This window comes from Haemorhous mexicanus, chromosome Z (assembly GCF_027477595.1).
Source record: "Haemorhous mexicanus isolate bHaeMex1 chromosome Z, bHaeMex1.pri, whole genome shotgun sequence".
In the NCBI taxonomy this organism is placed as follows: Eukaryota; Metazoa; Chordata; class Aves; order Passeriformes; family Fringillidae; genus Haemorhous; species Haemorhous mexicanus.
The window spans coordinates 81,060,634-81,088,314 of record NC_082381.1 but is presented as its reverse complement, the minus strand read 5'-3'; the positions used below and the strand labels follow the sequence as shown (position 1 = coordinate 81,088,314).

Here is a 27,681-nt window from a genome sequence, read left to right as displayed (position 1 = left end):
TCCCGAGGAAGTTACTTTCCAAGATAGCATCTGGTCTTTTATGAGGTCTGATCAAATAAGGTGGTATGTGTGCAAGCAGGGGGTGGTGTTTTTATGCTTGTACATGTATTTAAGAGTTATATAAATAGCGGAGTGATGAGATGCTTTCTTAGTCCAAAACTGCGTTTCTTGTTCCTGTGGTTTTGCTGAAATTATTACTGGATCCAGAAAGCAAGTTGTTTCTCTGAAACAACACAAGAGCAGTACAAATACTGATGTCTTGGAAGATATACATACTGCTAGTAGAACACTAGTAGTATTCTGCAACACTAAAGCAGAATTATTCTCTAAGAGCATTATTCACAGCACAGGAGGCAGTCAGCCACAGAGGTTATGGGGGAAACCCAAATACTTCTGCACACAGCTTGCTGGCTCATTGAATCTCTTCAGAAAATGGCAAGAGATATAACCTGTTCTTAGGGGCTAAGGCTCAGTTTGCAAATAATTTTCCTGGAATTAAAAAAGAAAAAGAAAACTAAAAAAAAAGTGAAAATTCATTCTGTGTTTGTGGGCAGAGCCAGAGAGAGAAGCTATATGAAAATTTCCAAAAGGATTCTGGGGTTCCACTGGTGCACAAGCAATTCCTGCATGGAAAAAAGACTAGACAGAAACTTGCTGTAGAGCTGCTTCTGCTTATATTTGTTGCTGTTAAAGCTTTGGCTGAAAGAAAGGAAATGAGAAATGGAGGTGCAGCTCTCAGGTGTTAGCTTTTGGGGAAATTTCTTGCAATGAAATTGGAAGGAGGATTGGCTGGAAAGCATTGTAGTGATTGAAGAGGGAACTGTGCTATCTGCAGCCCTTTCATCAATGGGTGGTTAATGAGTGATGTGCTAATGGTGTGTGGGACTTGGTTACTTGTGGCTTTCCATCTGGGAAGTTTTAAAAGTTTCTTCAGAGCTGTATCATCTCATTTATATTTTAATGTTACCACCTCACCTCTTCCCCTTCCCTTTCTTCCTCTGTGTGCATCCGTTTCACTCCTTCTGGGCTGGCTGAAGCGAAGCAGGTAGGCACCATCATGCCTCAGCAGGGATGGTGGTGCCTACAGAGATACAACCACCCCAGTGAGAGCCGCCCTGCCCTCCTGTTGGTTTTCAGAGTATCTGCCCCCTTTCCTCTGCCTTTACAGAGGCGTGTCTGGATGTGAGTGCTTAATCTCCTCTCCCGCGGTGACCCCCGCGGAGCCCACCCTGCCGACAAAGATAACACCACGCCGAAGCCACCCCTCGGCACATCCCCGGCTCCGGGATTTGTTTTTCATTTCCTCTCGGTCTCCCCTCTCTCCCACTGTGAGATGTAAGGGTTTGGCAGCAGATCCCATTCACCCTGTTTGCTTTCCTGCAGAGAATAATTTCTTCAGGGTGTTGTGTTAGCAGCAATGGGGGGCTGAGCCGAAGCCACTGATGTCTTCTTGAAGAAGATGTGAAAAGCAGGTCTGTGCTGTGCGACCTAACCTCCTACCTCCTCGCCACTGCCCAGGGGACCACCACCAGCTTCGCCAGCTCCTTCTTTTTTGTGCTGTTCTGTACACTTTATTTTTTTTTTCTGGAAAGTTTTTAAGTTGTTCCTATAAACTTGTACAGAAAGGGAAGGTAAAAGTCACCCCTATGAGACAGAATGACAATAGAGCTGGTATTTCCACTACTTTAAAGCAAACCACCATCAGATGGAACCAGAGTTTTCTTTGCCATGTCAGAAAAGTATTATTTAGAAGCAAAAAAAAAAAAAAAAAAAAAAAAAAAAAAAAAAAAAAAAAATCCCAAACCAAAAAAATTCCCACCTTCTCAGCGGGATATAGAATGACCAGTTGATTTTGCATCTGCACCCATGCTTTTCTGCTTGGCTAAACCTACACCAGGGTGTCACTGCAATCATTTCCAGTTTGGTACCAGCTGTCCTACAGGCATCTGTGAACCAGTGCCCAGATGATGACAATGTGATGTGATGTGTGATGCAGGCACTGGTTTTTATGAAGATCAGAGCTGCTGGTCAGAGGTAGCTGATATTTCATGTCATGAGCTTCTCCTCTTTCTGCTGTAGAAATGGCCATGAAGCCATTCATGTAGAGGGGAAGGATTTTGGGGACAAGAAGCTAGTTGTGTGTGTGTGTGCATGTTTATAAGGGAGGTGGGAGAGGTAAATCCTTTTGATAGATCCTTTTACTTCAGCTCAGTTAAGGGCCAAAATAAAAATAGCCCTGAGCTTTGAGTGAAAGTCTGGGTGCTGCTTTACCAGGAAAATGCTACTTGCTGTTGTTTGCACTGCTGCGAGATATTTACTCAGTGCCTCCTGCCAGCAAGTGTTTACATCTCTCAGGAGCAGCTCGCCCAGCAGGAACTTGCCTCACATCCCTGTTTCTGGCTGCTGGTGGTGCACCCAGCCCTGTGGGTATGAGGACACTGGGATCAAGGTGCCAGGCAACCTGCAGCTTCATGGAGGACAGCTGATGTGCCAGGAGATCCTGCTTTAGCTTTTTCTGGAGACGCAGTGCTCCCCCCAGAACCTTTGGAGGGCTCAGTGGAAGCAGGAGGAAAATGCCTCCTCCTGGTTTTGTCCTTTGGTTCTGCCTCCACATTTGCTTGCTTAGCTGCTGTCCTGCTCTCTGCAGAGGGCAAGTCTGGTGCCACAAACAGACAGCATTGGGGGCTTTCTGCAGCCAGTGCAAGCTCATGTCTGAGTTCGAAGCCATTTTTTCATGTGAGCTTCATAAACCATGCTGCTCCCAGGCACATTTCTTACCTTTAGCTGAAGTTTTTCTGGGAAACAGACACAAACTGTTCATGGGAAATTACTGCCAGGTATTTGCTCAGTCCTGGGTGTGCATTGAGGAGGAGCAGGCAGTGCCTTACCATGACCCAGGAGCCCCTGCTCAGTCCTCTGCCATTGCAGAGCAGTGGAGCAGATAAGAGATAGCTGCCTCATGGTGTACATTTTTTTTCCCCCCAGCTTCTCATTTGGGATGAGGTGAGCATAAGCGGGGATTAGTTTGTTAAGCTGTGACAGTTCATTAAACTTCTTGGACTTATTCTCTGCGTTTCCTCTCCAGACACTGATGATGGCTGAGCTGGTGTGGGCGGGGGGTGTGTGCAGATACTATGGGACAGGGCAGGTAGTGAAAATTTTTGAGATTTTAGTTTCCAGACACCCTTATCTAGTTGCAAAGCCTGGCAAGTACCTGCAAGAACTTTTGCATTTTAGATATTTCTATTTCGAAAAGCCTCTGGAAGTAAAGTTCATTTTCCTTTGCTATTTTTACCTAGAAGCAAGCCACTTTTTCTGTTAGGAACTGATGGCTAAGGCTTAGATGTGTAAAACTTGGCGAAATTAATGGGAGCCATGGCCTGAATCTCCTGCACGTCTCTTAAATCCTCTGACTTGTAAACAAGGAGCCTAGTTTGCAGCTGACTTTCAAAGTCTGCCAGAGGAAAACCCAGAAGGCTGAAGGTAAAACTAGAGGGATGCTTGCAGGGAAGGGAACTATGTCGTGTTCGGTGATTAATACCTTGTTAATTGCTGCACAAAAAGTGGAGTTGGAGCTTGTGGTGGTGAAGTGTCAGGGCTGTGATGGTGGTAATCAGCATCACAGCAGTCCTTTTTGGCTCTGAAGCCTGTGTAACCCCATTTTTCAGGCTTTGCAGGAGACCCCAGCATTCAGGACTCTCTGGGCTCTTGCAGTGGGTTTGGCTGCCCCGTTGAGTTACTGTGCATGGGAATGTGCTGCTGGCTGTATTTTTCCCAGTGTGAAAAAATCATCTTGGAAGGGAAATTAATTGCATGCAAAGCTGTGCCACCCCACAGTGAGTTTCACCCTGCACATAGCACAGAAGGGGCAGCTGAAGGTAGACATGTGAGAGCTTCTCTTGTGTAGCCACAGAAATCTCATTTGATCCTCAGTGGTGGGAAAGGAAACGAAGCAATAACCCAGGACAGTTTAATAGAGTTTGGGTGAAATACAGTTGTTTTTGTAAGCTGGTCTCTGTGCAGTGAGGGCTCTTTAGCCCATTTGTTGTGCTTGGCTCTGCTCTGGATGTTGGCATCAGCTGCTCTGCAGGTGCACGTGTCTTTGGCAGGAAGGAGCTGGGATTTGGGGATTCGCCTTTGTTGCAGGAGGGGGGAGAGCAGGGGGGAAAAAGCAAAGAGATGATGGTTGTGTCTTTCAAGTGAGTAGGACAAACTGGGGAGGCGGAAGGACACAGCCCAGGGTTCAGTGGGCTCTCAGAGAGTTGGCTGGAGAATGGGGTCCTATCCTGGTGGCTCTTTCTGCTGTTCCTGGGACAGAGCAGCAGTGAATCCTGCAGGCTGTGCGGCTGCAGAATTAGGATGAGGCCAGCTCTGGTGAGCGGAGGTTTGTCCCAGAGACGAGCACAGCTGAGACAGGGAGAATTTCCTGTCATCTCCCCAAAATCTTGAAAGTTTGGGGCAGCAGGAGGGTTGTGCATTTCCAGAGCAGAGCCTGCAGGGGTGCAGAGAGATGACATTTTGGAAGGATTTTTGCAATGTACCTTCCTATTGTTTTCACCTCCACCTTTGCTCCTTCTTTTCTGCCTTGTACCGTACAGGGGACCAGCAGAGGTTGAAGGCACAAAAAAAAAAAAAAAAAAAAGCTCAAACCTCAGGTGCCCCTGAGGAAATGCTTTCACCCTCCCAGCCAGTGGAGGGACAGAATTCCCAGGGCAACTGTCCCCAAGGCCCTTGGATGTAGTTCTTGGGGGACATCACTGCTGTGAGCACTGCTGTGTTTGCCAGCTGCTGTCCAGTTTTGGAGCACAGGGACAAGAGGGAGCAGGCTGTGAGCCCCTGTAGCCCCCTGCACAGGGGCTGTTGGGCCCAGCAGACAGAGGAAGGGAAGAGGCTGATGTTTGCCCCGGCAAAACCCTGTGGATGAGCAGAGCTCCACATGCTGGCACCGGCCCAAGGCATCTTTGCTTCCTGCCACCCTTTCAAATTAAGCAAACGATTCATTTTATTTCTTTAATTTTCCAAATGGAAGTGAATTGGCTGTGCTGGCAGGTGCCTGATTGACATTCCAGAGAGGATGGGAGCTGGGAGCTGGGGGGGGGCTTTCTGATCCATGCCTGCCCCAGCCCTGCTGCTGGGGACCACTTTCTCCTCTTAGGAAAGAGAAAGGAATAGTCGAGTTTCAAGCCATGGATAAAACAGTCGCAATGCTGAGCTCCTTCGAGGTCTTTCCAGGGCAGAGGAGAGAGCCATGACACCCCTAGTGCCCCCTATTAACTCCTGGCATTTGGTGTTTTATGAGTGTGGCTTTTCCTCTTGCTTTTATGATGCTTTGCAGACCCTTTCTCATGCATTTGTTCAGTCCCTGCCTGCTTGACAGGGATGCTATAAATAAATGACACTGGCTTCACCAGTAAAAGGGACATAGTCCCCATTCACAGGGAGGTTTTGGGGTGGGTTGCTCCCACTGGGGACCCACAAAGAGGGTCATGCCCCCCTGCCCTTCATGGTGCTTGTAGCCGCACCCCTAAACCTCCCTGGCTCTGCACACAGGTGCAGGGCTCTCTGCAGAGCTGGCTGCAACTCTGCCTGCAGTGAAGGAAGTGTCCAGAGATGGAGAGGGGAAGATTAGCCCCACTACATGGCAGTGATTATCAAATCTATCCGCTGCATCGGTGAAATGAGCGGCAGCCGGTGGCTCGCTGCCCGAGTGCGTGACGCGTAATTAAGGTCTAGCTCACCAGTCTCTCTAAAGACCCCTTCCTAATCTCTGGCATCACGGTCTCATTCTGGCTTTTTACCCATGCTGCTGGTTTTTCTGCTCTGTTTTTTCCCCTCAGCTGCCCTTCTCTGTCTCTTGGAGGGCAGCAGTGGGGTAGGGATCCTCCTCTTGACCCAGTCTGGGGCGCTGGAAATGTGAACCCTCAGGATCTGAAGGCATTTTTGGCTGTCCTGGAACCAAATCAATCCTACTGTGAGATGCTACTGAACCCCCAGAGCTTTTTCACTTGGCCTCCATCTCTCTGAAGTGTCTTGCCTGCTCCATGGGGTCCCTGGGAGGGTCCAAGGGGACCAGCCTTGGCTGACCATGGAAACCTCTGAGCTGTTCTACTGTGGAGCAAGAGAAACATGGCTGTATCATGGTGGCAATCCTAGTCTAAGTATCAAAACAGCAGTTTAATTGGCCATTTGAGGGGGGAAAAGCAATTCTCACACTCCCCTCATCTGCTGTCAGGGAGGGAGTTCCCCCTGAGTTTCAAACTGGGCCTGATGTTCTTGGGACCCATGGTGCTGCCTGCTGCTCTGCTTGGTAAAGGTGTCACCAGCTCTCAGTCTGTTTGTGGCAGTGGGGAAACTGAGGCACAGCATAATAATGCAATGCATTTGGGGCTGCTCAGCCTGTGTCCCAGGCCAGCAGGATTCCCAGTAGGACAGGGACTGGCTATGGGACAGCAGAACCCACAGCATCATCCCTGTGCCAGCCCTGAGGAGTGATGGGGTCCTACCAGCTGCCCCCCATCTCTGCAGCATGCCCTGCTGTTCCAGCAGCCCAAGATCGGCTGTGCAGAGGTTGCAAGCCCACAGAAACAGAGTTTCTGCTTTCCCTAATGCCCTGCCTATGGAAGACAAAACCCTTGGCAGTTTGAAAGAGGAAAGGTAAAACATGAGCTGTCTGTGAGCTGCATGGCAGCCAGAGGGATGCAGATAAAAGCTCTGCTGTCTACCACCAAGATAAATTTCATCTCTGGCTAATTCAGGAGTAAAAAGGAAACTCGGCAGCTGGGTTTTGTAATCCTGCACAGACAAGGTTTTCTGGGAGACACTGGAGCTGACTCATTTTTACGTGGGCATTAGAGATGTGACAACTTAATTGCAGTGAGTTCTTTGGAAGGGGAGCAGGAATCAATAGGTGTTGGTTAAGGCGCTCGTTTTAAGATAACGTCTATTTGTTAAATTATAGTAATTTGTCTCCGTGCAGCCTCAGAAGCTGTTAATTGCGAGCAGCCCAGAGGGTCGGCATGCTCTGTCCCAGCTTGAAACCCAAATAGTGTTCATGCCCTTTGGATGCCTGGGATGGACATGCTGGCAGTGCTGCCGGCTAGTGGTGCTGCTGCCGCGGTTCAGGCAGGAGGGTCCCCAGCTCCGGGGGACGCTGAAGGTTATGAATTCAAGCCCTTAAGCGTGTCCTGTAATCCCTTTTCTGGCGCGGAGAAGAGGCAGCCTCTTCAATTTCCAGGGCATGAAGGGCCGGAGGGTATGCATTTCCCAAAGGCCAGCCCAAGGCTGCGGGGAGAGCAGCCAAAAATACTCAGCTTATTTGGGCACGGTGGGGATTCGCCTTACAAGGCTGGAGAGTAGTTTGTTAAACTAAAAAAAAAAAAAAAAAAAAGAAAAAAAAAAAAAAGACAAAAAAACCCCACCAACGCACCCTGGGACCAGATGCTGAGTTCTGCATGCTGGAGCAGCAGGGAGGTCTCCACGGGCTCCCGGGGACTGGCTCTGCTCCAGATGTGCGTGCACAAACCCCCCTGCTCCTGCCCTAGTCCCACTAGGACGTGGCTCTCCTGGAGCTTAGACGTTTATCTCCGGGGCTTTGGGCTGATGTGCTCCGGGCTTAGAAGCCTGTTGCAAGCAGGAGAAGCTTCAAAGGCATACTGCTGCTCCTCGGTGGGTGTGAGGAGTGGGCTCTCACACAATCACGGAATGCTGTGCGTTTGCAGGGACCTTAAAGACCATCGAGTTCCATCCCCCCTGCCGTGAGCAGGAGTGCCACCCAATGGACCGTAGGGCTTTGGTGTGGCATGGTGGGACAGATGAGTTCCCCCAGCCGGTGCGCGCTGCAGACCTCCTCCGTGCTCCTGGAGGCTCCGGGCAGCTCCTGCCTCTTTGAGCCAGTTCGTAGGATAGGGATCCGCTAGGGTACTGCCCGCCTGTGTGTGAAGGTGCCGCAGGAGTATGGGATATCTGGAGGTGATGGGTAACACCTGCAGGAACTGTGTCTTCCAGCCCCATGCAAGCCACCCCTCAAAACAACACCTGCATTTGTGTGTATTTTCACGGGAGGCAGGAAAGTCTCGACAATGATCGTGTGTTTTCTACTCAACGTTTTGCTTAGAGCATGCTTTATTTTTCTGATTTTCCCTCTGCTTTTTCCGGCTCTTATTTCACTCCCCAGCCGTGTGAGCACAACCTACTGCCACCTGGTGAGAGCTGTCTGATGCTACACATTCCCCTGGGCAGGAGGACTTCCCCGGGCTGCCTCCCTACCTGGTTGGCTTTGCCCTGCCCTGCTCCTCACATTTCACACAGCTGGTACAGAAAAGCAGCAAGGGACTGGAAAGAACAGCATCCAGATCAGACCATTAAGCAGAAGAGGCTCTTAATGAAGCAAGGGGTTGTATGTTCTCCCTGCCTGACACTAGGGATATCTGTTGTGCAGGGATCTGGTGGTGCTTGAAGTATCTTCCAGTGCTTTTGGGAAGAAGGAGCACCCAGAACTGGTTTAGTGCCACGCTGTGCTGTGCCAGTCCAGCTGAGGAGCAGGACCAGGTGGGCCTTGCTTTTCCCTCTACATCCAAAATGTGTCTCAAAACCATGCAGAAAAGAAGCCAGGAGACAATTCTTTTTGCATCTCAGCTCTTCAGCACAGAACAGGGTGAGGGCCTTGTGTCAGCAGGCACAATTTCCTTTGCAGGCCATGTGTAGCCAGCAAGGTAGCACTGCTCACCCAGGGCTTTCAGCCTTCAGCATGGTGCAGACCCCACCATGCTCCTCTCTCTGCCTTCATCTTCCACTTACCCATCAGAGTGTTAGCCCTGGATTTGGTACTGGAGGGTTAATAACTGAATTCTGCCTTCTGTAGTGGCTGAGCTTTGGGTGCTGGAGGGAACTGGATTTGACCTTCCCACTCCCATGGTCTCTCACTGTCTTCATAACCAGCAGGGATCCTAGCAAGAAGGGTTCCACCCTTGTTCCCTGACCTGAAAGGGCAGGATGCTCCAGCACAGCCAAGCACGGAGCAATGTGGGTGTGCTGGGATCCGAGCCGGTCCCGCCAGGGCAGCCAGGGAAGTCCTTTACATGTGGGCTGGATGTGTGGGTCTGCACCAGGCTTTGTGTTTGCCTGCTCGAAAGGACATGTGTGTTCATCCATGCACGTGCTCAGAGGGACGGGCAGGGTGCCCACGCCCCACACGCCTGGCGTGCAGAGAGGGTTTCTGTGCTCGCAGGCTCCGGGCTGGGGTGACGGTGGTGTGCACGTGACAGCCTTCGTGCCTGCACACCGTCCACATTGATCTCATGTGCTGAGATTCTCGCAGGCACCCAAAGGAGTCATCGAGCTGCATGCTGATCGCTGCACGCTGCCAAAATCCTCTGGAATCCTCTCCCCTGCGTCGCCCCTTCCCAGGTCAGCGTCAGGCTTTGCCGCAGCAGGTGCTGAAACCCGTCCCTCCTCGCGACCTGCCTCCCTTGCTTTTCCAGCACATTTTCCAGAGGTCAGTCATCCCCTCCCCACCGCTGGATTGCTTTCCTGCCCCTTCCCACCTGCTCCATCCACCCAGCAGATTTTTGGAGCTGGAGAGCAGCTATGGAGGGGTCTTGTTGGGGGAACATGAGTCCCAGGGAGAAATCAATCCTATCATGACCTGGAGCTGAAATCTTGGAAACACCATGTTCTGATCCAGCAGCTCTCGAAGAACCAGGGCCGAATATGGCACTAGCTATTTCTGGCCACTGGCAGCTATTCCTGGCCTTGACCCCAAGGTCAGTCCTTTTTTCTCACCTCCTTCCCTGCGCGCTCGGGTGAGCTCAGTGCAGGGTGTGCACACTCAGCCAGCTATAAATAACAGCAGCTATGGATGACCCCTTGGAAGGGCTCCGAGCGGAAAGCATCCCCAGCACTGCAGGCAACCAAGATCCCTTGTCCCAGCCCAGCTGAGGATGATGGGCTCTGCCTTCCCACCAGGGGTGTTTTCCATGGGGTTTTGAGTCCCAGAGCCCCACTCTTCCCTGTAAGCAGCCATTCAGACTTTCAGGCTGAGTGCTCATGGATGAGTTTATTTTTTAAATATTTCTTGAAAGCCACTCAAGCTTGACTTGCTGTCCTGCAAGACACCTGGGTTGAGATATCCTTTTTCCTCCATATCTTTTTTCCTCTGGGAAGTATTGAGCAGCCCGGTGGATGTGGCAAGGGGAGCATCCAGGAGGACACAGCTCCGTGGGAGCCTGCATGCTGCTACAGCCTGCCTTTCCTTGGTGCTTTCCTCTTCAATCTCACTCTTTCCTTCTCCACACCCTCACTTCCTCTGCACTCTTTCTCCCTTTCTCCCCACTCCCTCTTTTCCATGCTCTCACCTTCCCTCTCCCTCGGTTTTCCTCTGCGCTTTTCATCTCTCCTCATTTCACTCCATAGCTACTCTGCACTCGGATACACTCCCCTCCATACTCCCACTGTTTTTAGCCCTCCTTCTACTCTATTCCTTTTCTCTCCTTGATGCTCCCTCAGCCCCTCTCTGCAGCTGGGTACCGTTTTGCTCTGCCAACACCAGCTGCCTTGTTTTTCTGGTGGTGCAGCAAATGTTTCTGCAGTGTTGTGGAGACCGCCGAACAAAAGGATCTTTTCATTTCAGCTGCGGGATGGAGAGGGACTGCACTGCTGGCCTGGGAGGTCGACGCTCATGTGGCTCCCACACCTACATCCAGCCACCTTGCCAGCCTGAGCACTGACCCCCTGTCTGTGGAGATGAAGGGAAAGCCTGGTGGTCTTGGGGTCGCTCGGGGTTTAGTTGAAAACACCCAGCTTGTGACTTGTTCCCCCCTCCTGCCTCTCCCGCTGCAAAACCAGTGTAATTGGAGCAGGAAATTAAACATTTGAAGCGTTAACGTGATAATCTGCTGGTTTAGTCTTTGTGGGGGGCAGGGAGCTACGAGCTGAGCACTCTGCTGCTGCCATGGTGTGCAGAGAGGGATAAGGAACATGGTGGCAGCAGGGTCTCCCCAGCATGTCCCACACTCTTGGCCCACCTGGGGAAACCACAGGGAGGGCTCTTCTTCAGTTCGCTCTACCTCAGGTGGTCTTCAGGCTCTTAGTTAGGATGGGTTTTTGTTTTTCTCTTGCTCTTGGCAGCTGTACCTCATTGTCCTTGCTGGTGAGATCAGGACCATTGCTGGTGTGTGGCTGCACCCATCACCTGTGATGAGTTTTTCAGTGTTCTGCTGGTGCTGGTGGTGCACAAAGAAGTTGGAGATCTATGCGTATCCCACATCCCCAGGTCCATGGTCTGGAAGCATTCAGTCTGGAGAAGAAATGGCTCAAAAAAGCTGTAAGCTTTCAGAGATGCAAAAATCTTGTGAGAAACCAGCCCTTGAGTCCCTGGGGCAATAAACTACAGGGGTAAAACACAGTGTGGGAGGTTCAGGCTGAGTGCCAGAAGAAATTATCCTGATGGAAAAGATGGAGAGGTATCCAAACTGACTGCCAGGCAATTAAGTTGGGTTTTCCATCTCTAGAGGCATTGAAGGGCTGAGCAGATCCTGATCAGGATGACTGCACCAGGATGGTCCTGGGTGCAGTGGAGGGTGCATTCCTCTGAAAGAGTTTGGGCACCAGGCAGGCGATGGAGAGAGGGTGTTCCCTTAACTCCTCAGTGGTCTGTAAAGATGACTGGCACAACCATATAATGTTTTTTAATTCCTTTTTTTCTTTTTTGGTCAGGCTTGGATTGTCAAATAGACACTTGCATTGTAATTTTTTACTTTAATAGGAATCATTTGTAGAGAGATCTGCTGAGCTCAGCATCCCGGCTAAAGCTTTTGCATTATGGAGAGTTGCTGTCTTTGCAGATGGATGAGTTTCAAGGATTTCTAAATACACAGGCCTATCTGTCTAAACAAAAGTTCAAATGTTGTGCAGTTCACTGGTTTGGAGCAAATGTCAAAGAGGCAGGACTGGGCTGTCACCACTAAACAAACCTCTGTCCCATTTTCTTTTGCGCTTTCCACAAAATCCTGCACGAATTTGGTGTGATCAGCTCATTTCTATTTATGGGGTGAAAAACCAGTGTGGAACAGAGCTGTGGAGTTTTTTGCTCTGCTTGAGCTTGTGAGAATGTTGAAGGGAGGAACAGTGCCACAATTGCTATAAACCCCTTCCCTGTCCAAAAAGCCTTTCAGGGAAGAGATTATGACCTTTCCTGAGAAGCATCAGTCTCTCTTGGCCTGAGATGCTGAGTTGATGCCTTTTCCCAAGGATCTTAGATGAAGGTTGTCCAACATGCTCCCTTATACTGGAACATGACCAGCATTCTTTCCCTCACCCATGTGGATGCTTGTCTCACTTTTCCTAAACTATACCCCAAAATATGGGCTCTGCAGGCACTGGCTGCAGACGTGAGACAAGTTCCTGCTTGCATCTCCTGGGTTTTAACATGCATTAACGTGGAAAAAAAAAATGCAGCCGTTGCTGACAGGGATGTCACCAGGAGTTGCCTTTGGGGTTGGTGTTTAACTCCTACCCTGACCACTGTCCCTTTCCTTGCTACAGCTCCGAGGGTAGGGAGAGGAGAATGTGCTTTCTCCAATCACACTTGTAGTGGAATGGTGAGATGGTATTTGGGCAGGGGCTCATATGTGCAGCTCTCTGTGTCAGCATGGATGTATTTGAAGGCTTCCAGAGAAGGTGTCATCACCAGATTCTTACTGGTGCCAATGGGCATGGAGAATCCTCCCCTTTCTCCACCTAGTCCAGTTCACTGACAAGCCTGTGGAGGGCAGGGATCATCTTTGGCTATTAACCCCTCATGGGAAGGCTTTGTGGGATGGAGATAGCAGCCTGGCGTGGGAGACAGGAGACCTTTTTCCCTGACACCTGCATATGGTGCGACTTCGGCACAGCCTCTCACATCCGGTGTTTTTTGTGTGTTTTCCGAGGCGTTTTGTGTTTGCTCCTTGGCCGGTGCTGGGAGGACTGGATTGGAAAGGAAAGGGATTTTCATACTTCATCTTTTTCTCGCCGGGGCCTGAAACGTGAGCACCTCTGAGGCGTTGCCGAATGAGGTGGTAATGTGTTCATCAGCTGGGAAATCACCAGACCTCAGAAAACAGGGAGGGAGAAATGGAGAGACACACAAGGATTTGTGTCTGCCCACCTGCCCCTGGGCAACTGTGGTTTTAGGATGCAGCTGGTGAATGTGAGGAGTGCAGTGTTGAGGAGCATCCCAATGGTGTAGGGAGAGCTGGGGATTCTACCCCAGTTTCCCCTCTGTGGGCAGCAGCTGCCCTGGAGAGCTGTGTGGACCTGGCATTTGTAGTGATGTGCTGAGAGTGGTGCTCCTCATCATGGGCTGAAGGAGACATCAGAAGAGAGAGGACACAACTCATTAAATACCTAAATATGCCAAAGAGGTGCCCAGGAGAGCCTGCCTGCAGCAGGCCATGGGTTGACCCTTGGTTCTGTCCATCCAAGAGCAACTTATTGTGGGAAACAGGCCCCATTTTCTTGTCTGGATAATCCATCCATAAAGCCTCGTGCTGGCTGTGGTGGTATTTCTCTAGAGCTTGGTGTTCTTTTTCACAGCATGACTCTTCCTTCACCCACTCCCAGTGCCACCACACACCTGTGAGTCTTTTTGGAAATCAAAGCACTTAATTTTTTGTTCTAAACTCCCCCTGGTTGTGGGTCTACAGGATTCTTGGTGGCAGCACAGACCTGGCTGTGCACCAAGTGCTACCTGTGTAAATACAGCAGCTTGAAGTCTCATTTTTAGTTTGTGGACCCTCCTGCCCTTCCCATATTTAAGGAGCATTTGTCAACTCCCTTTTTTTGCTCTCTGCACCTCCTTTCTCTTCCTGTTTATCCACCTCCTTTGTAAATTAAAGTGTCAGGCTCCACTCTCTGCATCTCATTGCTTTTATTGCCTGTCTCCGAACAGATACTATTTAGCCCTGATTTTTTTTAATGCAGGATATCCAGGATTAATCAGAATGTTCCAGGTCAGGGTGTATCGTTGATTTACAGCATCGTATCCAATCCCGGGCCTTTATATATCACCTAACATTTTGTTTGCCATTTTAGCTGCAGCCACAGAGCAAAGGCTGACATCACTTTGCTGCCTGTTTTCAGCTAATTTAGGCTGCAGCAATGTATGTGATTAGTTCAAAATCTCCCTTTCAGCATGCCGTGCATTGCATTTATCATCACACCACGCTTCCTCAGTGCCTGGCACTGCCGCTCACTTTGATGGTCTCCCCTATCCATTGTATTCTTGATTAGCCTAAATAGCATTATCATCTGCCAGTTTTTCCTCCTCATTGCTCAGCCCCTCTTCAAAGCATTAATAAACAGATTATAGCATGCTAAGCCTCATCCAAAACCATGAGGCACAGAGACCTGGCAGTGCCAAGCTCAGTCCAAGCTGCTTTGGCTGCTTAGTAAATTCAGGGTGTGAGACATGAAGAAGGTGACAACAAAAAGGAGACAGAGAAAAATCTCATAGTTTTGTTACAAGTAAAAGTGTTTCTATTCTCTGACGTGCCCACATCGCTGCCCCATTCATTTTATGAATGGCTAATGCCATTCTGCATAACCAAATATGCTGTCAGTGTTAATACTTTGAAATGTAACCATTGTGTATTTAAATAGCAAGGGCCTTTTTAGGGGAATACTTAGGACTTTTGTTTCATGGGAGTAGCATAGTTTAATATGAAAAAAGTGTAGAGTATTATTGATGTGCAATATGGTAAAATTATGGATGTGGACTTACGCCTGCAGTTAGATCAATAAATGTTATTAATGTGTAAAGATATGATTTTTATGTTTATTTTTTTTTCCAAAGGGTTTGTGGTTAGTTTGTATTTTGAGCTTATTGATGAAAGAATAGTATTTATTTTGAAAAGTCAATGATTCAAATCAGGGCAATTTTTTTAATGGGCTGTAACTTGTAAGCAGCATAATAAATTTTCTTTGTCATTTACAGAAGTATTTCCCTTTGTGCTCAAGATGAATGTGGCAGTCTTCAGGTCAATGGCTCCAGTTTTCCCTAAGGTAAATTCAGGAGGTGCTGAGCTGGCCACTTCAGGGTGAAAGCAGCTTGCAAGCAAAATCCTTTAAAATTTGCATTATTTAGGAAAGGAAACAAGGGAAGAGTGATCACAGCCGTGTTCACAATTTTCCTATGTGTTGCCCAAATTGAAATAAATGCAGTTCCTAAAGTACATAGGAAATGTGGCAGAAATAGCACGTCTGTGCTCTGGTTTGTAGCCTCACGGCTTCTTGGAAGCAGCTGCTGCTCTGGCGGCTGCGTCAGCATTAGCAGACCTGCGCTCCATGAAGGTCCCTTCCCATCTGCAATCAGGATGGGTGTTTTTTTCCTACAGTATGCCCTGGCAGTGATTTCTGATGTTTGCTGCAGAAAGAAAATACCATGAGAGTTGTGTCTTGTGCTTGCTTTAACCAACTGCTTGATGGTTGTACTGAGGAGCCTGCAATTGCTGTGCTGGGTGGCGAGCAGCCTGTGGCTCCTTTTTCACTTCCCTGTTTATTTTGTTTGTTTTGCTTAGGACTTAACTACGGAGAGGTTGGGAACTGTATTGCAGCTTGCCTACCTCTGAAAATCTCTACATAACCTGCTTTGAAATGCTGGTTGGGACGTGGAAGAACTCCCACTTTTGGGAGGATACCCTGTGCTGTGCCCCCTCCACTGGTTGTGGCTTTCCTCTTGTCTCAGGGAAACCGTGCTCTTCATAACCCTGAGCAAGAGCTGGTCAGAGGTGGGAGAAGGACTACGTTGGTGTTATTTGTGTCTTTGCATTGGTGGGACCAGATTTCTGCTCTGACTCTGAATTCAGCTCGGGTCCCTGCTTTCCAGACTCCCACTGCGCTCCAGAGCTGTTGGGAATATTGTTCCTCCAAAACCTCCATTTCCCCTTTTAGAGGATGGTGGTAACTTTCTTCCTATTTTACTCAGTAAGTAGGATGAAAATAGATGAGGTCATTGGTGTCTATACAGGCAGATTTGGCCTCCATTTTCTGTTTACTAGGACTGCATTAGTTATGAATAATGGCGCGTCAAACTACTCGCTCCAAGCAATTTATTCACGGGATTTGGCCCTGCTTGCTGTCTGAGAGTTGCCTGCCAACAGAATCTGATTTTTAAAATACACTTACAAACATGCAGCCATTTGCCCAATCTGTTTGCAAATATATCTGGGCCTCTGAGTGATCCACCCTTCTCTCAGGATGGCACAGCTGAGCTCCAAAAATCACATCCTGATGTTTGAATCCATGCAAGGGCAGTGGCCGTGTCCTTTGAACCAGTTAAAAGAGGTGGAAGGCAATAAGTCATGGGTGATTTTAAATAGTCTTCTTTCTCTTTTGCCCCAGGGAATGTCATTATGTGAAGCTGGCAGCACACACGCAATCCGAAGCCTTTGAGACAGGATTCCCTCCCTAACCCAGGAGAGAGGGCAACAATTTCTAGCTTATTTCTTGCCGTCTGGCAAATTTTACATCTGATTTTTTGCTCTGTCATGTCCCTGCAGAATAACCATTGATTTATATAGCATCCAAGTCCAAAACAAATGCTGGATACCTGTATTCTCTCCAAGAAAGAGTCCTGCTCCCCAGACTTGGATTAGAAAGCCACAACCAAAGGGAAACCCCACTTGCTGTGGTGTTGGTGGAGAAGGGATGCAACAGCCCACGTGTGATGGGAGGCAGCCACCGGCCTGCCCTGCTCTGTTGCTGGTAGGATGTGCCTCATGTGCTGCTCTTTTCCCAGGCATTGCTTGCTTGATTGATTGCTTAATTCACGTGCCTCTGTGATAGCGACTGTCATGCTCTTTTGTCAGGCTGGCCTGAAGGATTTTATTCTTGAGAGACAGTTCAGGCTCCAAGATGCTTCCCGAGAATGCCTGGGCTGTTGTTCCCATGGGCCATATTTGGAAATCCCAACTGTTTCTGCTTGGCCAAAAGCACCAGTTGATTTTAAGGGATGTTTTGTTTGTGTTATTGTGCAAGTTTCTGGCCACTGATGGTCTTAAAAGAAAAAAAAAAAAAAAAAACCCAAGAAAACCCCACGTTCCCAGCTCACAAGACATTTGTACTAATTAAACAGCAGGGAATTTGCTTCACTTCATCACAGGTTTGGTTTTTAGGCTTCTGTCAGGCTTTTTGCGCACAGATTTCTACAAACCTCATTAATATGGATGGTAGATGTCATACAAAGTTGGGAAGGTTTTTCCTCTCTAAGTTGGTGGTTTACATACTGAAGATTAGGGATATATTCCCACCGCCCAGTCCCATTTCCTGCTGTTCCAGATCCCCTCCCTTGCCTCTACAGGAAGGAGGCTCCTCAGTTTATTAGGGAGTGATTTATGCCAGGAGCCTGTCCAAGGTCCTTTGTGCTGCTGTCTCTGTCCCTGGATATAGAGGGATTTTGGGAGAACTGCATCCCAGCCAAGACAGCAAGAAAGATGCATAGCCTCCCCTGGGTACCACACCACAACTGAAAGTCTTACTACTTTTATTGTTAAATTCTGGAGCCACTGGTGAACTTGGGAATCCCCCTTTGTCCCAGGGAAGCAAAGCAGTCCCTGGAAAGCCACCAACAGATTGGTCTTCAGTGATTTACCTCTGCTGCCAGCAGAGCAGGCTGGGTGCCACAACAAGAGAACCCTCTGGACTGTGGTCCTGGTGTTACTTGCAGTACTGGGACCACAGGGGCAAAGTTCCTGACCCCTCAGTTTGGAGCAAGAGACTAAATCCCTAAGCCACATCAGGGCAAGCCCCTGCTTCTTGCTCCAGCAAGGTCTCTGATTTCAACTACAAATTCCCCTCCTTCATCCAAGAGATTCTCCCTGAAGCGCCCACCCCTTCCAAGGAATATGAGGATCTTTTTCTCTCCCCCTCCTATGCAAAATCACACAGTCAACAAAATCTTTTCCAGCGCTAATCCTCAGCTATGCAGGAGGACTCCTTCGGCCCCGCGATAGTAGGGGAGAGACAGATGTTCAGCAGATAATTAGTGCAGTTGTGCAGCGCCTTCCTGCTCGAAGCCTGGATGCCAGAGCCTCCAAGTAAGTTGCTGTGTTTCTGCCTGCATTGCTTTGTACTACAAGACCTCTTTGGAACACCAGCACCAACGGCACTTGCTGCTTTAGGAGACACCATGCTCCCCAGAAAAGCCCTCTCTCACCCCAGTTCTCAGAGCCATTTCTCCTCCATTATCCATGAAAGCATCACTGAGGCTCTCCAAAGTCTTTTTCCTATGGGTTGTCCCCAAAAGAGGTGCTTATTTTTCCCTTTTGGAAGTTTTCTGACTTCAAGGGTTAAATTTTGGGACAGAACGAGCTCCTTCCCACTGAGGATAGCAGCACGGAATGCAAAGAGAAGTGACGATTTCAGCACAGGGCAGGGAAAACTCTAACAGTTTCTAGAGGTTTCGATTCTTAATTTCCATTTTTGAGTTGTTTTCAGAAGCAGCCAGGACAGGCATAGGCTGGTTTTGGTTGAAAACCAGGGAAGAGGAGTCCTGACTCCTGTTTGACAAACGACGTCAAGTTGGATTGCAAATGCCTCGCAGAAACTGGGCTTTGTAGGAACAGGTGGCTCCTTTTTACATTTTCCCATGGTGGTCCTGAGGTCCATCATCAGCTTGATTGTTTCCTAGTAATTGGTTTGTGTGGGTGTGATGGCATCTTTTAAAAAGCCAGGTCATTCCCAGGGCACTGGAGTGCAGCTGGGGGTGTGACACAAGCCTGTCCTCACAGTGGGACTCCTGCACCAACACAGGGGATACCTGTGAGGAGCTGGCAGCCACCAGGGTCAGAGGGCCCTGCAGTGCTGGGTGATCCTATGAGAGAGGTCCTAATGGTTGAACTCAATGAGATAAAAAGGTTTCTTTTCCAACCTTAACAGTTCTTTGACTCTTGGTTTATGGGCTCATTCCCCCCTGACTGGGAGGGAGTGGAAATGGGGAATGCTATTCCAGTTTCCCAGGGCAGCAGCACCACCCACTGAGTATGAGCACCTGCACCCCTTCTGGTGCCAAGAAGACCTGCCCAAATTTCCTCTGTGGCATTCCCCAGCTGCCTCTCCCTCCTGGAGTCCATTTGCTCTCAGACTGTTTTGCAGAGCTCCTGCTCCTCTGATACCAGCTCTCCAGGTGAAGTGCCTATGGCAGCTCACCATGGATCTGATGAGAGCTGGCAGCTCATTGCACCCATGTGAAGGCAGCCTGGCACAGAGAGGACCTACACCAGAGCACGCTCTTTTAATATGCTTTTCAACAAATTTGGTGTTGTCTTTTAAATCTTGGTTATTTATACAGAAGCACTGCTTGCTTGCTGTGTGCTCATGGGGTGGGGATGACCTGAGAGGAGGCTTACCATGTTTGGTCCCAGTAGCTAGAGCAGTTTGCAGGTTGGTGAATGGAATAGCAACTGGAGAGCCCAAAAATGGATCCAAATCATTTATCCTTCCTCTGTCCTCCTTTAGGCAGCTTTGTAGCTTGCTCAATATTCACCATGCAGCATGAACTGACTGTTCGCAGCACTTAGTGCTGTAAGATTAGTCTTTTGGGGTTTTTCTTTGTTTAAAAAAAATCCTTTTTCAACAAAAAAAAGGGCAACTTTTGATGCATGTCATTCCTCCCTTCTTGCATATGTTCATTTTTGATTCAAGCACACTGTTGAAACCTTTCCTCCCTCGCAGAGCAAAATCCCCTGGAAAAGAGCAGAGCCTGCTTGTGTGCATTTATTTTTACTGGATCTTGAAAGAATTTGTTACTTAAAAGAAGAGAGTGGGAAAAAAGACTCTATTACTGATTGAGACCACTGAGCATTACTGTGATAGGAACAAAAATAATAAGGTAACAAGCAGCTCTAACCTCAGCTTAATTAACACGTTGTTAAGATCAAGTGTGTGGAGAGGTAATGGCTCTGTGTCACTGTACCTGGCACCATGTTCTTATGGGTGAACTGGGAGGTGTGGCGACCCAAGTAATGCATCACAATTTATTTCTTATTTGAGTGTTTATTCTTTAGCCCCAGTGTAACCTAAGTAATTTTTCCAGGGGAGACCTGCAATGCTCGTAGCAATTTTCAGGTAGGAGTTGGAAGAAATGAGTATTGTGAGAAAGGGCAGCGTGTGACAAGTGGAGGTTTGCTCAGAAGTGCAGGCAGGCCCAGATCTGGATCCTCGGCTGCAGAGAGCAGTCAGGAAAATGGGAGATGACTGAAAGCTTTTAGTGCCAGAGCTATTTGTTGACGTCTGAAGCAGATCGCTTTCTGATCTCATCTCCCCTTGCACTGGGCTTGGAACCAGAAGGAGAGGTAAATGGGTCAGGATTCCCAGGGGGATGGTGAGAAGGGCCAAAAAGCAGGCGTCCACAGGGGGAAAACAGTCGATTTGGCAGGTCTGGAGTTCATTGAGAAGTTATTGCTTTGGAAGGCACAGGAATATCTGTTGGGAGTCATAGAAGAGTTATTGGTGTTGGAAGTTATGATGTAGAATTATGGTGGAGGATATAGAGACCCTTATAGAAGCTCAGCAAACCTGTGAATCCATCTATCTAAGCACCCTCAATTCCCACTGAAATCCTCTTGGAACAATAATAATCATTTAACAAAGGAAATGGTTTTTGACCCAGACAACTAAATGCATTTCCGCTTAGTGCTTCCCAGCCCTCGCCTGATGCTCAGCCGTGTGTTGAGGTTGCCTGTTATTTTCCCAGACATCAAAGGCTTTGAAGGAAAAAAAAAATGCAACTGGGGAAAAATTGATCATTTGCCATGAAAACCCACCCTGAAAAGAGCAGTCTGAAGAACAATTAGCCAGAGGTATGCAAACAGATTGCAAAGGAAAACACGACTTGGGGGGGGAGGATTCCCCTGGGAGAGGTGGTTCAGTGCCCTGCTGGTACAGGAGTGGTTAAGGAGGATGAGGGCATTGCAGTGACATTAATGTCTCCTTTAATCAGTTTTTGTTAGACTGGGTGGTGGAGGGGGATCTACTCCAAAGGGATGCTGTCAGGAGGGAATGGAGGAAACCTGGGGCTTTGCTCTGCCTTTGGAATGCCAGGTCCTGTCTAATACATCAAAAGCCCAAAGTGCACCATGCCCTGGATGGAAGCACTGATCTACTGCTACCCTCTCTCCTTCAGCTGGGAAACTGGGGCTCTGAAGTGGTTTTTTTTACTGCCTTTGCTGTAACAGAAGGTAATGGCACCCACACATGGCTGCTGCTAAATGGACACCTGCCTGCACCAGCTCTCCTTCTATGAATCCCCTTTTGGGGACAAATACTTAAAGCTAAATGATAAATTTTGGTTAATGAAAACTCACTTTCTACCTGCAAGCTGCAACATCTCTTCCTTGACAATGGAGAGAAATAAATGCAGTTTTGTATGGTTCTGTCTGTAGAAGACATCATGAGCATCTGGGAAGTACCTGAGTCCCCCTGCAATGCCAGTGCCATGGGGCCACATGCAAGCATCGAGTTTATTTTGCCATTGCAATCTCATTCCTTTATTTTTGTGTGTATTTTGAACTAAAGAATGATCATTCTCAGAAGGGATCAATAGCCCAGCTGAGTGTTCAAGTTATTAACTCACAAACAAACAGTGTCAGGGCTGATGGGAGGAGGAAGAATGTCAATTTTCTGTGCAAACGTTATTGCGAGAAGCCATCAAGGAGTGTTTTATTTAGCAAATCAGGGCTATAGGAAACTGCTATTCCCTTGCTGGGAGAATGGAGAGAGTTAAGGAATCAAATTATGTATCTGGTAAAGTGTCTCAGGAGGGTTAACCTTCAGGCTGAGGGTCAGCCTGAAGGGACCAGATGGGGAAGGATGTCATGTGAGAAGGATTCCTCTCTTTTCTTATCCATCTGCCCATCTATCTTTGCCCCCTCCAGTGAAAAAGCTCTCTGCTGAGTCTTTTCTCTCCCCTCCCCTCATTTTTGGGATGTGTGCCTTCACAGGCAAAGGACATGAACCTGTCCTAATTCTTTCCATAGGAGGAAAAAGAGGAGCTGTCCTTTTCAAGCCTTTGGAAGTGGCTGATAAAAAATGGGGAATCACCCACTTAGCACCCTTAGGGCTGCCCGCAGAGCAGAGTGTGTGTCTTATCCTCCTTTGAATCCTTATCCTCCTCTTGCCTAGAAAGGTGTACCAGTGTTTTACGCCCCCTCAGATCATTTTTGCTTTGTGCCCATATTAAAGAGTGGCAGAGGGCTGGAGGGCCAGGCTGGCAGCTGGGGCTGTCCCAGCTCTTAGCAAATCCAACCATGCATTAGAATCTTTGGAGTCCCAGCCCTTTTCCCCTTTTATGTCCCGTGTCAGCAATGACTCAGAATGTGAAATGTATTACCAAGGTCGGAGTGTAAGCTTTGAAATCTCAGCTGCCACGGAGGAGGTGGCTTTGCAACACATAAAATGTAGCTGGTGTCTTGCCACATCCCAGGCTTGCAATGTTCCATGCAATATGCTCCCTTGCCTCATGTTTAGGAAGTACATGGGGGAAAAAACCCTTTATTTCATTGCCCTGCACTCAGGTTTGTACTGCTGCTAAAACCAGAGAGGGTGAGGTAGGATTTCTCCAATGTTTTGGTGTGGATCTCTCTTATGGAAGTTTTACAGCGAGCGTGCTGACCCCTTATCCTGCAAGGGCATTGCTATGACATTAAAGGGCACAGCAGAGAAACCCCGGGGCTGCCTGCTCAGTTTTAGTGTGTTCCCTGATGAGCTTCCAAAACCTGGCTTTACTGTGGGGCAGAGCACATGACAGTGCCATCCCTCTTCCCTGTCCTGCAAGGCATGTTAGGTGCCGATTGTGGGAAGGCAGTGCTCTGCTCTGGCCCAGTGAGGGTGGAAGGGGTAGGAGGGCTCATCTGCCCATCTAAATCCCCTCCCTTTGCACCACCAAGGTCACTGCTCTCCTTTCCGCTGGTAAAACCTTGCAGGTGGCAAGTCCTCAGCAAAAGAGAGCCTGATGTTTTCAGGGAGCATGCAGCCACTTTGCCTTTACAAGCCCACAATAATAGGGAAAGAGTCTTTCTATTGCCATGCAGACATCTGACATCTAAGAAAAAAATATGCGATTGAGGCAAACATCTTCTGGGGTGCATTAGCTCAGCCCTGCATGATCTTGTTCTTGTGATGCCTCTAGTTCTATGATCCTGTGGGGGTCTGTGGCTGTATTGGGTAAATCCCTGCCATTGTTCTTTTGCTTGCTGAATCACATCTCTCAGGCTAGATTTTTAGGTCCTGAAGTTCCAGTCGCTGGAAGCAACAGATGTCATGCCAAACCTACTTGGCTGCACCATTGCTCCTTTACATACCCTGTGCTCACACGTGTGTACATCCCAAGCATGCTGCTGTGAGCATTGCAGTGTCTTACAGGCTGATGAAAAGCCTTTTCCTTAATTAGAGGTGGAAAAAATAGTGAGGGGTGGCATTGGGTTCACATCCAGTGAACTCCTCCCACTGCTGGTTTGCTATGGAGCATCGTGCTGGGTTCCTGTGAGGAAGTGCATGAGGTGCCTTGCTGAGCAGCAGGCATATCCCAGAAAGCAGTTGTCTGCAGTTTTGTGCTACATTTCTCACCCCAAAACACTCTTCTCTTCAAACACAATTTGGTAGTGACATTCTGCTGTGCACATGAGGTCCTCATACAGCAGCAGAGTTTAGGGTGAAGAGGGGTGGTGGTTTGCTGGGCAGAACAAGTTTTGTGAGGAGGCAGAACAGCACAAGCCTTGCCCCTGGCTAAAATAAGAAAGTCTGGCCATAAAGTCCAATGTTTTATTCCACATACAGCAATTCTTTTGAAAAAAAAATTTAAATGAATGAGCCCTTCATATTTTTGCAGAGCTCTGGTCCCAATCAAATAGCTGGACTAGGAGAAGCATTAGAAAATGGGGGAACAATCTCATGTTAGTCCATTGGGAAAGTTAATAGACATTTTCCATCCCAAGTTTGTAGGATTCTGGGCTTTTTGCAATAGCTGTTTCACTTAAACCACAGCTCTGTGCATTGCCTTGCTCAAACTGACGGCTCCTTCCCCTCCAGTGGCCCCGCTTGTCTCATTAAAGCTCCCACCTTTCCGCTGCTCAACTGAAAATCAACAAAGGGAAATTTAGGCTGGATATCAGGAACAATTTCCTCAAGTTGACCGTGAAAACGCCTCCAGGGAGGAGCAGCAGAGGCTTTGTTGCTCTCAGTGTTTAATGGGTTTCCCATCTAGGTGTGGGAGGGAGAGAAGCCTGTGCTCAGAGCCGTCCGGAGAATGCTGGGCATCCCTGGCTGTGGGCAAGGGTCTTTCCCTTCTTTTGATCATTTCCCTAGGGAGAAGCAGAGCAGGTGTTGCTGATTCTCCTTCCTTGCTGCTCTCACCCCAATGCTTCAGGCATGTCAGTGCAGTGGATTTCCCCATTAATAAACGCTGAGATAACTCCCTGCCTGGGACAGCAACCGAGGCATATTCAACTTGAAACAGCATGTGCTCGCTAGCTGTCCAAAAACTGATTTCAGGTGAGAGTAACTCCACACATGTGCTGGAAAAAGCAGGCTCCTTCCTTCGATGACTCACATTCTTGCAGCATCTCCTCCTTGGCCCTGTGTTTGCTGGAAGGGGGTTTTACTCAGAGTTTTTCTGTCCCAGGTTGGCTTGGCTTGGCTCTTCCCTGTGTTGGGGTAAGCCCGTGGCTGCACTGCTGGGGCTGAATCTGGCATCACCACATTGCACCTTCTCTACAGTCTCTAAGGAGCAATCACTGGAGAGGGTCCCGAGGCATTCCCTTCCTGGGGAGGCTGATTGTGGCATGTCACCACGTCAGAATTTAATTTTGTGCTGGACTTTTTAACTAATTATTTTAATTGGAAATGCTATGTCTCGCGTTAATCCTCCGTGACCAAGCAAAGGGGCAGGGAGGGTTGAGGAGCTGGGATTTCACTGAGGTCAGTCAGCTTGAATGGAGCAAACCGTGTTTTTCTGAAGGGAATGCTTGAATTATCATGGAGGATGTTTTGGGGCAGAGGAGGCCTGGAAAGGAGCGGGCATAGGCAGGGCTGCCATTTCTGGCTGGTGGTACAGGCAGAAAGTGCTCACAGATGAGAGGTTCTGAATCAAAATGAAGCAAATATCCTGAAGAGCGAAGCTGAGGGGTCAGCTTGCAACTCAGACGATATGAGAGATGGGAAGAAGAGGTGACAAGAAAGCAACAAAGCCCTAAGGGGAATTAAATCCTCACTCAGACTCCTGCATCATGTTGGAGGACTTCTTGGAGATCAGTGGTACAGAGGAATAGAAAACCTAAGCATCCTACAAGGATATTTGATCTTATCTTGAATCACTTTCAGCCTGGAAGCCTGGTACGTGGAGAAGGGCAAAGAAAGATCTCATAGTTTAGCATCCCACCATATGGTTGCTGTTGCAGGAGCTTTGAAAGGAGAAACCACATTTGGGGTGTGAGAGAGAGAGATCAGAGTTTTCACTGTCCACGTTCCTCATGGTGCCGTGTGGGTATCTTTAGGCTATTTGTGGGCATTCCCCTTGCAGGGACCTTGTGAGGCCATGCATTTGATGGAGAGAGAAACCCCAGCACTTCTGGAGACCACCATTTCAGGGTGTTGGCAGGTAGTATCCCACAGTGATTTTTCTGGGTCACATGTCCTTCCTTTCCCACCCTCCCTCCACAGCTGGTGTTGAACAAATGCAGAGGAGGACATTTAATCCTTTCTTTGAATTATTTCATAACCTAAGGCGAAAGGCTACAGATGAGCATGGCCTGTGGGGGACAGGGAACAGTTGAAGGTTCTGGTCAGTGTGACAGGAGGTGGTGTCAGTGCAGCAGCTGCCAGGCTGTTTTAAACCAGAACCCTCTCTAGATAGCTTTTAAAAATGTACGTGATATCTCACAAAAACATGGTCGAGGTGTGGATTCCAGCTGTGCACTTCAGAGATTTCCGATCTTTTGTTTCCCGTGCATGAACCCAACGCACTAATCTGCAATTTGGGTCTGTCTCTGCTCTTTGCTCCAGCCGGTGGAGCTGTGCCGGGAAGTGGGACGCCACGTGTGACCCGCAAGGGCTCGGCAGAGAGCAAGCCAGGAGCAGCGAGGGGGAAGGGGAGCAGGTTGGGCTTGATTTCTATGGCTCCATTTGCAGAACACTGTCTTGCCGTGCAGGACGCTTCTGGGAGATGGGGCATCTCCTTGGATGCTGTTCTGAAGGCTGTGGATCCTTGCAGTAACCTGCTGCCCTTACAGAAGAAGCACTCTGTCAGGGCTCTCCTGGCCTGTACCCACATCCCAGGTCTCTGAGGAGGCAGAGTGTTGCTTGGGGTCTTGCTTTTGGTGCAAAGAAGTGCCCTGAAACTGCAGGCTTTGGGCAGCATCTCATTAGGGTGTAGTTGTCACTGATACGAGCACAAGCAGGCTTTGAGTAGGGGCAGAGAAAAGGCCTGGAGATGTACCCCTCAGCAGGACAGGGGGTACATCTCCAGGCCTTTTCTCTTTTAGCATTGTCCTTAGCCCCTCCAAGATGGGCCCTGGGTGTCTTTGACCTCCTGTGCACAGGAGCTTCATGGGCACTTCCATGGCATCACAGGGGAGACTGATGAATCAGGATGAAGACCTGCAGCCCACCGCAGGGGTCAATACCAGCAGGATCCATGTCAAGCAGTCTGCAGCCAGAGTGTACCCAGCCAGCTGGGAACACAGGCCTCAAGAGTCTCTTTGGAAGAGGAATCCACAGCCATGTAACACGGGCAGGGCTGTTCCTGTAGCATTCTGTGGGCAGGGAGCAATTCCCTTTGGGAAGCCCAAAAGATGCAGCCCTGCAGCTTTTCCCCAAACTTTCTTAATTTTGTCACTGACTCCAGAAATGTGAGGGTTTCCCTTGTGCCAGGAATGCTTGTTTTGCAATGGAAGTGACATTTGTTTCCTGCAATGACGACACTTTGCCCTTCCAGAGCCAGCTGAATTCTTGCTAATCCTCCCTTCCCTCGATTCACACATTTTTTCTTCATTCTGCTCCTAGACCACGGCGCTTCGCTAAGCGTCGCAGTCAGCAGCAGGTAATTTAAGCACACATCTGCTTGCAATCTGGGAGGAAGGAGAGAGGCAGTTTGTCTTTGTTAGAAGCCTGGCGGTCATGGCTCTTTGCTTACCTGGTGGCACTAAGAATTTTCTGTGGCTCTGTGGGGGCCTGCTGGGAACCAGGGGTCTGCTAGGATGGGGACACAGTGCCTGGCTCTGATCCCTTGCCCAAGGGCATCTTTGGGCATGTCCAACCAGGGCTGATGTGCTGCATGACCCAACTTGAGTGCTGGTATCTGCCACATTTGGCTTCCTCATCTCTCTTCCCTTAGGACTCCTTCTTGTGACTGCTGGACTTTCAGTCTTCTCCAGTGAAGGCTCATTGTCCTGCTGGCTGATGGCACCCAGGTTTGAGAGACAAAGAAAGCCACTAGAGTCAGTGCTCAGAGCCTTATTTCAGGAAAACTCTGAAGTTTTGGTCCCATCCCTATGGATGAGACAGGGAACACTGAATTCACAGGAGGAGGTTAGAGCTATTGCTGGGAGCGTGGGGGAATAAATAGCACCAGCCTGTAGGAAACCAAGGCTTGTCTCCTTCCAGTGCTTCAGGGCAAACTTATTTCAGCAAATTCTCCATCCCCTATTGCTATGC

The 27,681-nt window shown here is 48.8% G+C and overlaps 1 protein-coding gene across 4 annotated transcripts in view; it reads left to right on the top strand.

The window, feature by feature from the left end:
• The window catches only part of CNTFR (ciliary neurotrophic factor receptor), a 201,613-nt gene that overhangs the window by 72,588 nt on the left and 101,344 nt on the right, over positions 1–27,681 (top strand). The window contains exons 4-5 of one of the 4 annotated variants that reach the window (XM_059874116.1): positions 14,972–15,039; positions 17,942–18,071. The exons of 2 other annotated variants lie outside the window; for them this stretch is intronic. Coding sequence is in view for 1 of the 2 variants with exons in the window: in XM_059874114.1 (XP_059730097.1) it covers positions 14,995–15,039 (45 nt within the window). In the remaining variant the exon portion in view is untranslated. The remainder of the gene's footprint in view (positions 1–14,971; positions 15,040–17,941; positions 18,072–27,681) is intronic. One more of the 4 variants, XM_059874114.1, reaches the window with a different exon arrangement.